The sequence below is a fragment of the Babylonia areolata genome, chromosome 12, assembly GCF_041734735.1.
Source record: "Babylonia areolata isolate BAREFJ2019XMU chromosome 12, ASM4173473v1, whole genome shotgun sequence".
Classification (NCBI taxonomy): domain Eukaryota; kingdom Metazoa; phylum Mollusca; class Gastropoda; order Neogastropoda; family Buccinidae; genus Babylonia; species Babylonia areolata.
In genome coordinates this window covers 20,524,009-20,539,485 of record NC_134887.1, presented here as the reverse complement: position 1 = coordinate 20,539,485, position 15,477 = coordinate 20,524,009, and the positions used below count along the sequence as shown (strand labels likewise).

The window sequence follows — 15,477 nt, the reverse complement described above, 5'->3', positions numbered from 1 at the left end:
TGTGATTCTGACTTAATTTCTCTTATTCATTGAGTTAGCAAAGCTGTTGTGATTCTGACTTAATTTCTCTTATTCATTGAGTTAGCAAAGCTGTTGTGATTCTGATTCTGACAGTGATTCTTCTGACTGTTGCAGACCAGACCCCCAGCACCCACGTCGCTGTAGTTCACCGCCATGCTAACGTCCTCATCGTCCTCATTGCTCCTGTCCTCGTGGTCATCATCGCCTGCCTGTCAGCCTCGCCAGCGTTGTCGTCGTCGTCGTCGTCGCAGTTGTCGTTGTCGTTGTCACCCCTTTCGTTGTCATCAACTGCACCATGATGTCCAACAACACGCTAGCCACCGTCACCAGCAGCGACGACAGTTTTGTGCGAGTGAAAAATAATGGTCCTGCTTATCAGCATCAGGTATGTACGATAGTCAGTCGTGTTCTTCTTCTTCTGCGTTCGTGGGCTGCAACTCCCACGTTCACTCGTATGTACACGAGTGGGCTTTTACGTGTATGACCGTTTTTACCCCGCCATGAACACAGCCATACTCCGCTTTCGGGGGTATGCATGCTGGGTATGTTTTTGTTTCCATAACCCACCGAACGCTGACATAGATTACAGGATCTTTAACGTGCGTATTTGATCTTCTGCTTGCGTATACATACTAAGTGGGTTCAGGCACTAGCAGGTCTGCACATATGTTGACCTGGGAGATCGGAAACATCTCCACCCTTTACCCACCAGGCGCCGTCACCGAGATTCGAACCCAGGACCTTTAGATTGAAAGTCCAACGCTTTAACCACTCGGCTATTGCGCCCGTTGTCAGTCGTGTTCGACTATGACCATCAGAGCAGCAGAGGAGGTAACTGCTGGAGGTAACTATCTGGGCTAGAATTGGATTATAGTAGAGAGTGTGTTGCCCAAATTACATCCCCACTCTCTCGGCCAAGAGGGTTTTAGGACAGTTCGGCGTTTGGGACGGTCCCCAAAGGCCAACTAACCCCCAAGGCTGCAGCACTAAGAGCCAGTGCAATTTTGCCTCCAAGTTTGAGAGCAGCAGCCCTTCACAAAAGACTAAGCTGTAAATGAATTCCCATTGCAACAGAGAAACCACTGGAAATACAGCTCTCACTTTGCTGTTGGCCCAGTTGGAACAGTTTTGTGCGAGTGAAAAATTATGGTCCTGCTTATCAGCTTGAGGTAGGTCTACAGACAGACACCAGTTGGGGAATTTGGGGGGTGAGGGGGGTTGTAACACACGAATACCCGGCCCGGCCAGGAGACATCTAAAGCACACGCACGCACGCACGCGCGCGCGCTCGCACACACACACACACACACACACACACACACACACACACACACACACACACACGCACACACACACACACAGACACACAGACACACACACACACACACACACACACACACACACACACACACACACACACACACACACACACACACACACATATGCAGGCCGGACTCTCAATTTTCATTCACACGTGATCCACAACATTCGCCTCCAAATGAAGTGTGTAATACTTGATAGTTTGTTCATAACTTTCGTATTGAGAACTTTAATGCATATCCATTTGTATGTATTTTGTATTCATTTCACTGTGTCTCTGGCTGAATGAATGATTGACTAGCTAGCTTGTTTCCTGATCTACTGATTTACGGACAGAGCTGGCGACTGCCAAGCTGCTTGAATGTCTTTAGACTGACACCATTTGTTGCCTTCTCCAGAATGTCCCACTATTGTTAGACCTTTAATGTTTGCCTGGTGTGCCTGTGTTCCGTTGGGCTGTTCTGCATGTGTAGGCCTTTGTGTATGATAGTCAGTCGTGTTCGACTATGATCATCAGAACAGCAGAGGAGGTAACTGCTGTCCCGACTATCTGGGCAAGTTGAGAGTGTCTTGCCCAAGTTACATCCCCATTCTCTCGGCCAAGAGGGTTTTAGTACAGTCGACATTGGGGATGGTTCCCAAAGGCCAACTAGCCCCCAAGGTTGCAGCACTAAGAGCCAGTACAGTTTTGCCTCCTAGTCATAGTCCTTCACAAAAGACTAAGCTGTAAATGATTTCCCATCGCAATAGCTTTCACTTTGTTGTAGACCCAACTGTTAACTTATGCCAGTCTTTGATGTAAGCGTGTGTGTTGGGCCCTAGGCCTATGTATAACAATGGTAAATAGCAGGCTCTGGCCTCACAATCTCAGATTGACAGGCCTAAAATTCTCCACTAAGTTCTCTGCCTCTCTGTCTCTCTGTCTGTCTATCTGTCTCGATGTCTCTGTCTCTCTCTTTCTCTGTATACTTTGTTTTGTTTTGTTTTTCAACTGTAGGTTGTGATCATCCGTGCCCCTCATTAAAGTAAGCGCTAATTGTGCTTAAATTTTCAACGTGAGTATCGGAAATATCTATTTCTTTCTTTCTTTTTTTTCTCGACGTGATATATATTATATTAAATATTTCTGTTTTAATCTCAAGTCTTTTTCTGACTCTATATCTATAACATGAGTGTTAACGCTGTCTGTCTTTTCACTGTACAAGTCCGTGTATTCCTATGCTCTGATTGTTTGATAATATACCTTTCTTTTGAGACTAACAGGCTGCTGTAGTTTCGAGTCGTTTAATATATTGCGAACTTTATTCTGTGCAGGACTTGAATTGTTGATTTGTCTGTCTTCAGATAAGTATGTTCTGAAGATAACAGCTGATGTTTGAGTTGAGTAAATGGAAAATATCGATCAAGTCCAATGAATCCTTCAAGACTTACTTGCGTATAAAAATTTTAAATCTTTTTTTTTTTTTTTTTAAGACATTTCGTGCCTTTTTTTCAATATTTTGAATGCAAATGTGACATATTTGTTTCTTGTCCGTTTGAAAAACAAGTGGAGACTTGTACTCTGTCTTCTAAATGAGCCATTATGACGATGAAGATGATACCAACGGATGAACGGAGATCCAGTGAAAGGCACACTGCACACAACACGTGTCCTGTATCAGTGCTCGATTTCCTGACAATGCTTGGGTTATGTCATAGTGTGGGGGTTGTGACACAGTTTGGGGTTATGTCATAGTGTGGGGGTTGTGACACAGTTTGGGGTTATGTCATAGTGTGGGGGTTGTGACACAGTTTGGGGTTATGTCATAGTGTGGGGGTTGTGACACAGTTTGGGGTTATGTCATAGTGTGGGGGTTGTGACACAGTTTGGGGTTATGTCATAGTGTGGGGGATGTGACACAGTTGAGGGTTATGACATGGTGTGGGGGATGTGACACAGTTGAGGGTTATGACATAATGTGGGGGTTGTGACACAGTTTAGGGGTTGTGACACAGTTTAGGGTTATGTCATAATTTGGGGGTTATGACACAGTTTAGCTGACCAGTACACACATTTTGACCTTGCATCAGCCTTGATCCCAAGGCCGGGTCTCATGAAGCGATCTTTCCAGCGATACGTTTGCTCAGAGTTAAGAACGCTCCCAAGTCTTTGGAATTTACCGTGGAGTTGGGAGCATTCCTAACGATAAGCAAACTTAGCGCTGCAAAACTCGCTTATGCAACCCACCCCAGGTATAAAGCGCAAAATCGATAAGAGAAAAACCACTGTCCACTGACTGTCCAGAGAGGCCAGTGAAGAGATGATCAGAATCAGGAAGAAAGTTTGAAAACATGTTGTAAAAAAGAAGACAAAAATGGTGGCTACTTCGAAAAACAAATATATATAACTTATATATATATATATATATATATATATATATATTGCGCTTTAATTAAGCTTGGGAATTGAAAAGGGTATGAGAGGGGTCAGTCTATGTGTAGACCTGTAGCTTGTGTGGTCAGCTGAGCAGTATCAAAACATTCTTTATCGGGTTTTTTTTCATATATATATTTTTTTAACCCATAAAATCTGTCATTTTCTTTTGACATTTTATTGTTTTAACACATAAAATGCTGTTTCGTCTTGAAAATGTATGAATCTATTCTTAACAAAAAAAATATTACGTTTTTTATGATATTTAATCGTTTCCATATTTTCAAAGCAAACGCAATTTGTCCCAGAATGTTATATCTCTCTACGAATTATTATCTGTATTCTCTAAACGTCAACACTGTCTGTGTCTATATTCAGCTCTCTTTCTTTTAAATCACAAAAGCTTTTTTTCGTATTTTATGAATTATTACTGAATGTATCAACATTAACATCCATTTTTGCTCAGAATATGAATCTGCGTCTGTAAAACATTATAGCATTAACATTAATGTCTTTTTCTTTAAAGATTGGCTGAATTTTGCCCTGTCATATTCATATTTCATATGCCATTTGCTTTCTATGTATCTGTTTTATATTTCAATGCTTTTATTGAATTAATCCTTTTCCTTGTCTATTTTATTTCATGTTAGATTACTATTTCATACATACATTCCAAAGGACATCTCCCATAGCCTGACTGTTGCGTTAGGTTTATGCGTGAAGTCAGGCATCTGGTCCGCTGTTTTGTAACGGATATGGATCATTGCCTACCCCCGTGTCCCTCTCTGAAACTGAAGTTGAAACCAAGTCAGTAGATGCCTGTTTGGAGTACCATGTTCACGCTTGAGCACTGATTAGCAGTACGTGTCTGCAAAATCTTAAAGTGTAACAAGATAACAACATGCATTCCTTTTAACTGGAATCATAACCATGTTCCCACATATCTTCAAAACACGGGTATTGTCTGTACTAAATGTTTTTACTGATTGTTTTTGATTCCAACATCACTGTACTTTCAAAACTTACACACAGCCTATGGCTGTTTTTAAAAATCGTCAATTTATTGATATTTATTATTAATAGTTGAAAGTCTCAAATTTGTCTGGTGCTCCTTCAATTAACGATTAACCAACAGTGCGTCACCAATAAAGTTTGGGTTCCTTTGTACATGTATTTTGATTTTCCTTTCCTGGAAAATCAAGATAAAATGATATTATGTGTATTTGTATTTTCATTGTGAATATGTATTGTTTCACAGCTACATTTTTATGTTTTCCTCTCAACTTTTATCCGTACATTTTCATGCTTTACATATGTTTACTTCGTCTTGTTTATCACCTTGCAATGAACATACATATCTACTTTTGTCTGTGTTGAAAAAAAACCCAAAACCAAACAAACAAAAACAAAAAAAAAAAACAAAAAAAAAACAAAAAACAAAAACAAACAAACAAACAAAATAAAACATACAAGAGCGACTATCGGAGAGGAATGATGATGATGATGATGATGATGATGATGGTCGGCATCGTGATGATGGTGAAGATCGGTACGCAGAACAGTCTCTACCATTGCACGACTCTCATTACGAAATAGGTTTTCATCTCTCTTCCTTGATAAACTATGAGCACAGGAACATATATACCTGACCTTTAGCTAGGCTTCGCCGTGGCGAAGTGGTTAGCGTCGCGGGCTGAAGGGTGGGTTCGCTGCCGGCTCCAGTGACTCAAAGCTGATTGTGTTATGGCCTCAGATGATAAGACTGGAACCGCATCAATTGAGGGTCATCTGCTTCATGGAAGTGTCCTTGGGAGTGTTGCTCAAATTTCCTGACCAACACTGCAGGTGTCGATATCTGTCAGCCACGTTGATGCCGGGATATATTAATGAAGTGCAAGCGTCAAGAAATCCCAGCCCTGAAGGGACTCCAGCAGCAGCAGTAGCACTATCACTCCCATCACCACTCGTCATCATGGGAATACAGAAAACAAAATGTCTCAAATTCTGGGGCACCATAACAAAAATAACTAATTTACTCACTCTTGCCCACAGGACTCGAGTCAGATTGGGGGCGACATGGGAACGGACACACACCGCCAGGAGGCCTACTACCTCTTCTTCATGGGCGCCGTGGGCATCGCCCTCAACGTCATCGTCATCATCACCATCCTCGTCCGCAGGACTCTCCGCAAGATGACCTCCGCCTTCCTGATCCACGCCTGCTTCCTCAACCTCCTCAAGTCCGCCTACCTCATCCCTTTCGGGGTGAACCTGCTGGGCGACGACCCGCCCGCAGACTGCAGCTTCGAAGGGTCGTCCTACGTGGTGATCGTCACCACCTCGGCCTTCAACATGGTGGCCATGATCTGTGCTGAGGCCTACACGTTCGGGGAGAACAACGTGGGGGGCAAGTCTCGCGGCTCCTTCTGCTGCGTGCTGTTCGGGGTGCTGATGGTGTACGTGTGCAGCGTGGTCCTGCACCTGGGGCCCACGCTGATCGGGGGATACTTCCAGTACAACCCGCAGATCGGCAACTGCACGTTCAAGATGGGGGAGGTGACGGGCTACATCGCCAACGTCATGTGGATCTGCATCGTGACCCTCAGCCTGGTGGCCGTGGCCCACTTCCTGTGCAAGATGTACAAGGAGATCCAGCAGAACCAGCCCAACAGGGTGTCCATGCTGGTGCGATCCTCCATCACCATCATGGACGATGCCGAGGCCAAACGCAACAGCTGCAGCATCAGGTGAGTCAGCCTCTCCTGTGAGAGTCGCTTGTGTTCCACTGTGGCCATCAGGGTAGCAGAAGAGGTAACTGCTGTCCCGACTATCTGGGCTTGGGTTTGATTATAGTGGAGAGTGTCTTGTCCAAGTTACTTTTCCACTCTCTCGGCCACAATGGGTTTGAAGGCAGTCGGCGTTGGGATGGCCCCAGAAAGCCTACTAACTTCTGGTGTGGGAGAGAAAACTGGTTGTTGAAATGGTTGCTCACAATGATACTACAGTTCAAATGAAATTGATAGTTTAAAAGATAAAAATGAAATAATGAGGGGGGCGGGGGGAGGGGGGGTATCTGGGTAATATATTTCCAGGGCACAGTATTTCTATGTTCGTTTGGTTGTATTTTTTTGTGCGAGTCTCTGTGTGCGACTGTCTAAGCCTCCCTTTTGAATAATTGTTTAAGGCACAATACTTCTTAATTTGTTCGTTTGCACTTTTCTATGTGTCTTTGTGTCTGTCTGTCGGGATATCTCTTTGTCACTCTCATTAACTCACTCACTCACTCACCCACTCACTCACTCACTCACTCACCCACTCACTTAATGTACGTGGTTATACACATAGGTACGTACCTTCCAACCAGTACTCATGTGATGCTGTTGGGCACAGGGTGATGGTGAAGGAAGCCAGTCACCGCGCCAAGATCTTCGTCATCACGGTCCTGGCCTACGTCATCAGCTGGTACCCGCTCTTCCTGCTGATGCTGATCGACGTGGACTTCAAGGTGTCGCCCAAGGTGTACCAGGCCTTCAGCTTCATCGCCTGGACCCAGGGCACCGTGGAACCCATCGTCTACATCTGCTTCGACCGCCAGCTGAACCTCCTGGCTCGCTGGATCTACTGCGACCGCTACAAGCAGTACGACTCCAGCACCTTGGCCTACCTCATGGCCCAGAACAGAGGTCCTGTCTCCGCGGACGACTCCGTGGGTAACGCCATCGACGGACCTCCCAGAGCCGGAGCGGCCGCCTCCGCCATGCACAACTCTGTGGGGTACCGTGGAGGGGCCGCGGCCTACCCTTACCAGGACGACGGTGAGGAGGAGAGGGTGTCTGAGGGAAGCACGAGCCACCCCACCCCTTCCCCTCCCCCCGCGCCTCTGGACAGTGGTGGGGGTCATCCTGGATCCACGGTGGTGCATGGTGTGGTGGAGCCCGTGTACGGGAACCAGCGGGCAGTGTCCCCAGGCAGCCTGGAGGGGACACAGCATCAGGTGGAGGTGAACATGCCTCATGAGATCGAGTGCTGACCACTTCCCTCACTCTGACAACAACGGATCTTGGGGAAGGGCAGTGCTGTTAAGAGAGGTAGCGGCACCTGGGGCAGCCATCTAAGAATGCTGGAAGGGCCACTACCTTTTCTGGGCATTCAGGAGAAGAGCTTTGGAAGGGTGTGCTTGGAGTTCTCAGCGTTGTGAAGTTGTCTGGGGTTGTTGTGAATGTCCGCTTCTTGCTGGAGAGTCTGGGGGAGAGTACTGGCAGGGTGGATACCCCATGCTGTAGGCTGGACGAAGAGTATCAAGAGTGTTTCAGCAAACTGGGGGTGTTGGGTTGTCAATCAACAACCTGTAGGACACTGCTGGGACTACAGTCCGGAATCAGCGATAAGTCTGCAGGACTTTTGAAAGGTGTGAATCAACAGCTGGTGGAGCTATCTGGGGTGGCTTTGTGAAGGTACACACACCTCCTGGAGAGGCTGTCTTGTATGGAGAACTCTCTAAACTGACTGGAACGGAAATGCTGGTGCAGCCTCCTGGAAGGGAATATTATCGATGTCAATACGTCAATACCTGCTGCATGAGTGAAGAGAAGTGCGTTTGGAGCATAAACAAACAGTATTTCTTCTTGTTGTTTTTTGATTTTTGCAAAGAGTATTTGGAGTGCCAATAGCTAGTGCTACATTCTGGAAGGGACTGTTGTTAGAGTTAACAATTATTACTGTCGCAGTCGGTAGGAGAGAGTTATGGGTGCCAGCAGCTACTGCTGCATTCTGGGGTGGCGGGTAGGGGTGGTGGTGGTGGGGGGAGGGGGGATTAGGGAGTGTCAGCTACTTGTGCTGCATTCTGGAGGGGAGAGGTGGCAGTGTCGGCAATTGTGCTGCATTCTGGAGGGGAGAGGTGGCAGTGTCAGCTACTTGTACTGCATTCTGGAGGGGAGAGGTGGCAGTGTCAGCTACTTGTGCTGCATTCTGGAGGGGAGAGGTGGGAGTGTCAGCAACTTGTGCTGCATTCTGGAGGGGAGAGGTGGCAGTGTCAGCTACTTGTGCTGCATTCTGGAGGGGAGAGGTGGCAGTGTCAGCTACTTGTGCTGCATTCTGGAGGGGAGAGGTTGGAGTGTCAGCAACTTGTGCTGCATTCTGGAGGGGAGAGGTTGGAGTGTCAGCAACTTGTGCTGCATTCTGGAGGGGAGAGGTGGCAGTGTCAGCTACTTGTGCTGCATTCTGGAGGGGAGAGGTTGGAGTGTCAGCAACTTGTGCTGCATTCTGGAGGGGAGAGGTTGGAGTGTCAGCAACTTGTGCTGCATTCTGGAGGGGAGAGGTGGGAGTGTCAGCAACTTGTGCTGCATTCTGGAGGGGAGAGGTTGGAGTGTCAGCAACTTGTGCTGCATTCTGGAGGGGAGAGGTTGGAGTGTCAGCAACTTGTGCTGCATTCTGGAGGGGAGAGGTGGGAGTGTCAGCAACTTGTGCTGCATTCTGGAGGGGAGAGGTGGGAGTGTCAGCAACTTGTGCTGCATTCTGGAGGGGAGAGGTGGGAGTGTCAGCCACTGTTGTATCCCATGGAGGAAAGTTGGCAATACAATGATTACCGATGGGATGCATATGCCGGTGCTTCTCTAAAAGGCGCACAAAGCCTGGCATCTTTTTAGTCATCTGTGCGGGTCACGCTAACCTTAGCCATGGCCCAGTGATGTTCCATATGAAAATAGAACGGCGTGGAGTCATCTGGGACCACACCCGAGGGATAGATCTTATTTGGCAGCTCTTGTACGCCAGATCAGTATCAGTACAGCCAGATCAGTATCAGTACAGCCAGATCAGTATCAGTACAGTCTCAGACACTCGTACTACCTTGTAGTTGTAGCAGCACCCCCTGTTTTGTTGACAGTTGGTCAAGGGAAACTTATTCAGCTCGAAGCTACCCCCACCCGACCCTCCACCCTGCCTAGGGTTGTTCCCTGTCCACGATCTGGGAATCTGTCAGTATGGAGATGGTCGCCCCTTGAATATGTAAGTAGCTTGTTTCCAGACCTGGGAGTGTCACCAGCTGGTACAGCAGAGTACAGAGTGGATGCCCCTGCCGATGGAATTGATGTGTTCTCAACCTGCTCCACTGGACCTGAGAAAAGAACTTTTTAAAAGGTAACTTAGAACTGATTTCACTGCTTCGCCAAACTCGAAAATTGAATAGTGATCTCTGTCGTTTACGAATGCGGCTTGAAGCAACTCTTACATCAGTGCAAAAACTTCACAGAAAGATGCCTTCTTAGTTCGCCATGTATTAACGAGTACTGCAACCACCCCGAGGCAAGCTGACTGTCACAGAAAGTCTGATACGTGTTACAGATGGTTTGTCGTGTTGTCGTTCCTTATCTTCCAACTCTACACGCTTTCCAAATAAGTGACGTTTGGTGTCCTGGAATTGTAGCAACTGTGTGCAGCTCGAATGAGACTGTCATGGTAGAAAGGGAGAGCGGCAGACTTCGGTGACAACGTTTTGTCGTGTGTTTGAACAAAGGATACCTTGAACATTTGACTCTTCAGAGGCCAACGAGAACAGGTAGATACGGTCACATGACTCCCAGTGACCCGGAGACTGAAAGTTGGTCTTCATGCTCCCTTGAACCTTTCCATGAGGCAAGGATAATTCCCCGCACCTCCAAAGAGCGAAATACGCACGTGCTTGAGTTTATTTCCTGTTGAAAACAACGTCGTCATCATTCTCAATCCTAATTGATATTTCTTATTATTGTTGTTTTTGATAGAAAATACACCAAACCATGTGCCGCTTGGCAGAAGAGCCTTAAAAAAGACAACTCTGTAGTTAAGCAGAAATACTCTTGGCAGGAGAAGTTTTGCTTGTGATCTTTAGTGAATGTTTATCATTGGTAAGAAGTCAATTATTGATATACGTTATTAGGTCAGAGTATGCGTCCCGAATGTTTTTAATCTCACAGGATTGTAAAATATTGTGTAAAGGTAAACCATGTTTTATTTTTTTTAAAGTAAAACATACTTATATGTCTGCCTCTTATATTTTCTTATGATTTGGGATAATTTGAAACCACACAATTTTGTTTGTTTTGAGTTCTTTTTTTTTTTTTTACTTGAATTTGTTTCTTTGGTTGTTGTTGTTTTTTGTTTACTCATAAAAGAGAACGAAGTTGACTCTTAATTTTGCCCCCTGACTCCTACAGACGGACTGACATGAAGTCGGTATGGCATTTCACATTTCCAAACAGTGAACGTTGTGTTGCTTTAACTGTCTTTGCAAAGTATAACAATGTGGAAGAATCGAATCTCTTACCTGTGAAATTCTTATGATCACACTGATAATCAGATTAGCCATAAGAGACCTCTATTTTTCAGACGTATTTATTCCAAATCTGATAGGTGTTTGGTTTGTATTTAGTCCCCCCCCCCCCCCCCACCCCCCTCCCTTTTTATTGATTTTTTTAGTTTGGGGTTAGAAACATAGGCTGCGTGAAAGCAATATGAGGAATATGGTTCTTGAAGTTAATCTTATAGATTTTTTATCATGGTTAGTACAGTGAGTGATTAGGATGAAGGGGGTTCTTCTTCGTCTTCTTCTTCTTCTTCTACCTCTCTCTTATTCCTTTTCCCATTCCTTTCAGCCAATTCTATCTTTTTCTTCAGCTCTTGTTGCAGTTGCTTGATATCTGAGGTGTTTCTTTTGAATCCTCCCGGCCTTACCTCTTGATTTGCTTTGAAGTTGGATTGGGCAATACACAGCATGGATTGAACTGGCCTCACCACCACCGGCTGTCCCCAGCCAATACACAGCATGGATTGAACTGGCCTCACCACCACCGGCTGTCCCCAGCCAATACACAGCATGGATTGAACTGGCCTCACCACCACCGGCTGTCCCCAGCCAATACACAGCATGGATTGAACTGGCCTCACCACCACCGGCTGTCCCCAGCCAATACACAGCACGGATTGAACTGGCCTCACCACCACCGGCTGTCCCCAGCCTCTCAATTCTTTCTTTCCCTTTCTGCCGTTCTTGTCTTCCCTTCCTTCCTATTTGTTTTATGTGCCTTAGACATTTCTTCCTTTCTTTCTTTTGTGAATTATATATTCGTTCATTTATTTATAGTCTGTTCATTTTATGAATTAGAACTGCGGAGATATTCATATTCATCATAACCCTGCTACGTTTGGTAAAAATAAATCTGATTTAAATTTTTTTCTTTCTTCTCAGCCAATCCTATCTTTCTTTTCGTCGCTTATCTTATTCACCTCTCCTCCCTGTTCAAGCACTGATCAAAGAGAGGGCCTGATTTTTTTTTTTTTTTTTTTTTTTTTTTTTGAAGATTCAGAAATGAAACCTGTTGTTCTCTGTGTTCTCAGCGTGAACACTCCAGCAACAGTGACTGGAAGAGACGACCCGATGCCATTGTCTTGTCTTCCACTGAACTGAGAAGTTTGAGCATTCAAGAAGTGGAACTTCAATACATGATCACCCCACACCCTTTTTCCTTTCTTGACAGATCCACGATCGTGAATTGTGTTGGAATAAAATGCAAATAGGATTTTTTTTTTACTCTCCCCCCCCCCCCCCCCCCCCCCCCAGATCTTACTGAATAAAATGGAAGAATTTGATAATATCTTTTTGTCTGTGTTTGGTTTTGTTAATTGGTTCACTTTGGTTCTGCCTTGTTTCCTGGTGTTCCTTTTTCAGTTTTATCTCAATACTTATTTGGATATTTTAGCGTGTGGTTTTTTGTGGGTTTTTTTTTTCTAAGGAAGCTTTGTATTTCCCAGTGGTTGTACATGAATTCATATTATACCTGTTGATGTGTTACTGATGTTGCTGCTGCTGTCAGTTTGCTTGTTTTGTTTCACACGAGTTTATCCTTTCCCAACAGTTAAGCAGTCAAGATGCATTTTAATGTGTCGGTGTTGCTGTTGCTACAGAAGGTGGTGATAACAATAATGGTGATGATAATGATAATGAAATGATCTTTGTGGTTTTGCTGTTGTTCTTGTGATTTTGCTTCTTTTTTTTAATTTCCTTTCCGTTCGTTATGTTTATTGATGAGCTACGCGTTTGTCTTATGACTTGTCCGGTTCTCCTGTTTAGGAAAACACAAGTCGAATTCTAGGAATTCAGCCAAGTCAAGGTTAGTCACTATCTGAATGAAAAGGAAGTATATTATGATACATAAATGCCTTACCTCCCCAGACCCCTGCCTCCCACCCACTACCACACAAACAAAAAACAGTTCATATTATCTTGGACTTTTTTTTCCACGAAAAAGAAAAGTAGAACTGAATTCGTTTGTGTTTTGTTAAACGACTGATCCAAAACAAAACAGGAAATTGATCTGGAGCTAAACAGATGAACAGAAAACATCTTATTGGGGTTTGGGTTTTGGTTTTTGTTGTTGTTGTTGTTGTTTCTGGGTTTTGATGTGATCACGGAATCACATTGCCGGAGGCTGGTGATGTGTTTTCTGAGACTGTATGGGCTTTTCTGTTTCTTGTTTTTGTTGCTTCTGTTTGCTTTTTTGTTTGTTTGCTGGTGGACGCAGGTGGGTTTGATATGTAGAGTTTGCATGCAATACTCCAGAGTCGAACTTAAAAATCATTTTCGGACAGGCTTCGTTCTCAAATTTTTCTTTCTGCATGACTTGTTTTGCATTCGAAGTGGGGTGTGTTGTGTTTATGTGGTGTCTGTGTGTGTGTGTGTGTGTGTCTGTGTGTGTGTGTGTGAGAGAGAGAGAGAGAGAGAGAGAGAGAGAGAGAGAGAGCAAAAACTGTCCTTTTCCTCGCCCTCTCTCATGACTCACACACTTACCTGTTTATGTGCGGACATTAGATCGTGGAGAGGGCAACCAGGGGGGAGTTCCGTCGAGGCACGAAAATGTTGTATACCTTCGTTGCCATTGTTGATTTTTTATGACTTTTGACCCCATATTTCTAAACCATTGCATGCTTGTTTTGTGTGTGTGTGTGTGTGTGTGTGTGTGTGTGTGTGTGTGTGTGTGTGTGTGTGTGTGTGTGTTTCTCTAAAGATTCCCAATTATCTTTTTGAAATGCGTGGTCATAGAAATCAGATTGTCCATGCTGCTTTAAAATGACACGAAGTGAAGTATGGATGTAGTACCGGAAGTGACGTATCGTTTGCCGGAAAAGACGAAATTGAGGAATAGTGTGTGCTTGTAAACCCTGTCTCTTAAACCTGCGTATAACACTGCTTTGCGTAGCGTGTGATGAAGTATCTATGCATATCAGGAGCAGCAATGTGATACATGTTAATTTCTGAATGCTCTCCATGCGCACAAGTGGAAAAGAATTATTATTGAAAAATGTTGTCTTTTTGTGAGTGTTGATCAATTGAAGAAGTGTTGATCAATTGAAGACTCAACACAAAAAGCGTGTGTTTGCTTTTTCGTGTTCCTGTTTCGTGTGTTTGTCACTGTCTCATTTGGATTGAACTCCCATGATGTTACTTTGTTTCTTTGTTTTTTCATTCCTGCATGCTTTTTCGAACTCAAATTTCTTTTTTTTTTCTTTCTTTTTTTGTGTTATGTCTACCTGGCATGTTTATCTGTGCGTCTGTACGTCTAACAGTCTTGTTTTGATGTGTTTTTAATGAGGGGGAAATGATTCTTTAATGTCCACTGGCGTCTCCCAGCCTGATAAGGTTGGGGTTTTTTGTTTTTGTTTTTTTCAATTTAATTTGAGTTGATTGAATTACTATAACGTCCCCTGTATGTTGGTCTGTCTTTGTGTCTAAATGTCTGCCAGACTGTTGTTGTTGTTGTTTTTCATGTCTGTGTGCTGATTCCCTTTCGTTTGAATTTGGGGGAATGCTTCAGATCGACAAGCGATGTGAGGAAAGAAACGAAGGGTCGTATGCTGTTCTGTTTGTTTTTTCTTGTTGTTTTTTCCACTTCCCAATGATCAGTCATGGTTGGATCGTGAAAGGAATGTGGTTGGGATTCATGGAATCAGGAGAGACAGAGGGGGGGCGGGGGGGGGGGGGAGATTGTCATCTCGTTAATTAATGAATTAAGCATGTAACTAATTGCGTTGATCGCAACGAGGGCACCTCCGGCACCCAACATTCCGCTCCTAATGTCCCAGTCTACATACCATATCCCCGCCTTCTCTCTCAATTCCCGCCCCACCCCACCTCACCCCGCCAGCCCACGCCCCTTACACCCTCCCACTACCGCCTCCTTGGTCATATGTGACATGACGGAGGGTTTGCAGGCCTGCTTTCATGGTGGACTTTTCGTCGCTTGCAGAGCGAGAAGTAGGTTGAATGACGTTCTGGGCAGCCCCACCACCACCCTAACTGGCTTCTCTGAGTTTTGCACTGCCTTTGTTCGGACCACTTTTCGGAAGAGTTTATAAATGGATCGGCTCGATTACATTATGGCACAGATGTGACATGAAACACGCTCAAAGTAAACACAGAAGATTAAAGCAAATAATGGGTGTGATAATAAAACCAAATGTATCTTGTGAACTTGCAAAAAAAAAAAAAAAAAAAAAGACACCGAAAATGCTCATAATCTTTCCGTCAGAACAGCGATTTCCACGGCGAAATTTTGGCCTTTCTGTGGCCGGGGAAAAACAGTAAATGGAGACGCGCATGCGCACGCGGATCTCACTAATAAATAAATAAATAACCGGGGAACCTCTACACAACACAAAAATCCGAAGAAAGTTGGTCTGCAAACTCTCCC

At 44.6% G+C, this 15,477-nt stretch overlaps 1 protein-coding gene across 2 annotated transcripts in view; it reads left to right on the top strand.

The window, feature by feature from the left end:
* Positions 1-8,596, top strand: part of LOC143288099 (uncharacterized) — a 110,153-nt gene extending 101,557 nt beyond the window's left edge. For both annotated transcript variants that reach the window (XM_076596385.1, XM_076596387.1), the window contains exons 2-4: positions 136-406; positions 5,807-6,501; positions 7,145-8,596. In XM_076596385.1, coding sequence (XP_076452500.1) covers positions 317-406; positions 5,807-6,501; positions 7,145-7,784 — 1,425 coding nt within the window. In that variant the 5' untranslated portion in view covers positions 136-316 and the 3' untranslated portion in view covers positions 7,785-8,596. The remainder of the gene's footprint in view (positions 1-135; positions 407-5,806; positions 6,502-7,144) is intronic.
* Positions 8,597-15,477: the final 6,881 nt, after the last annotated feature.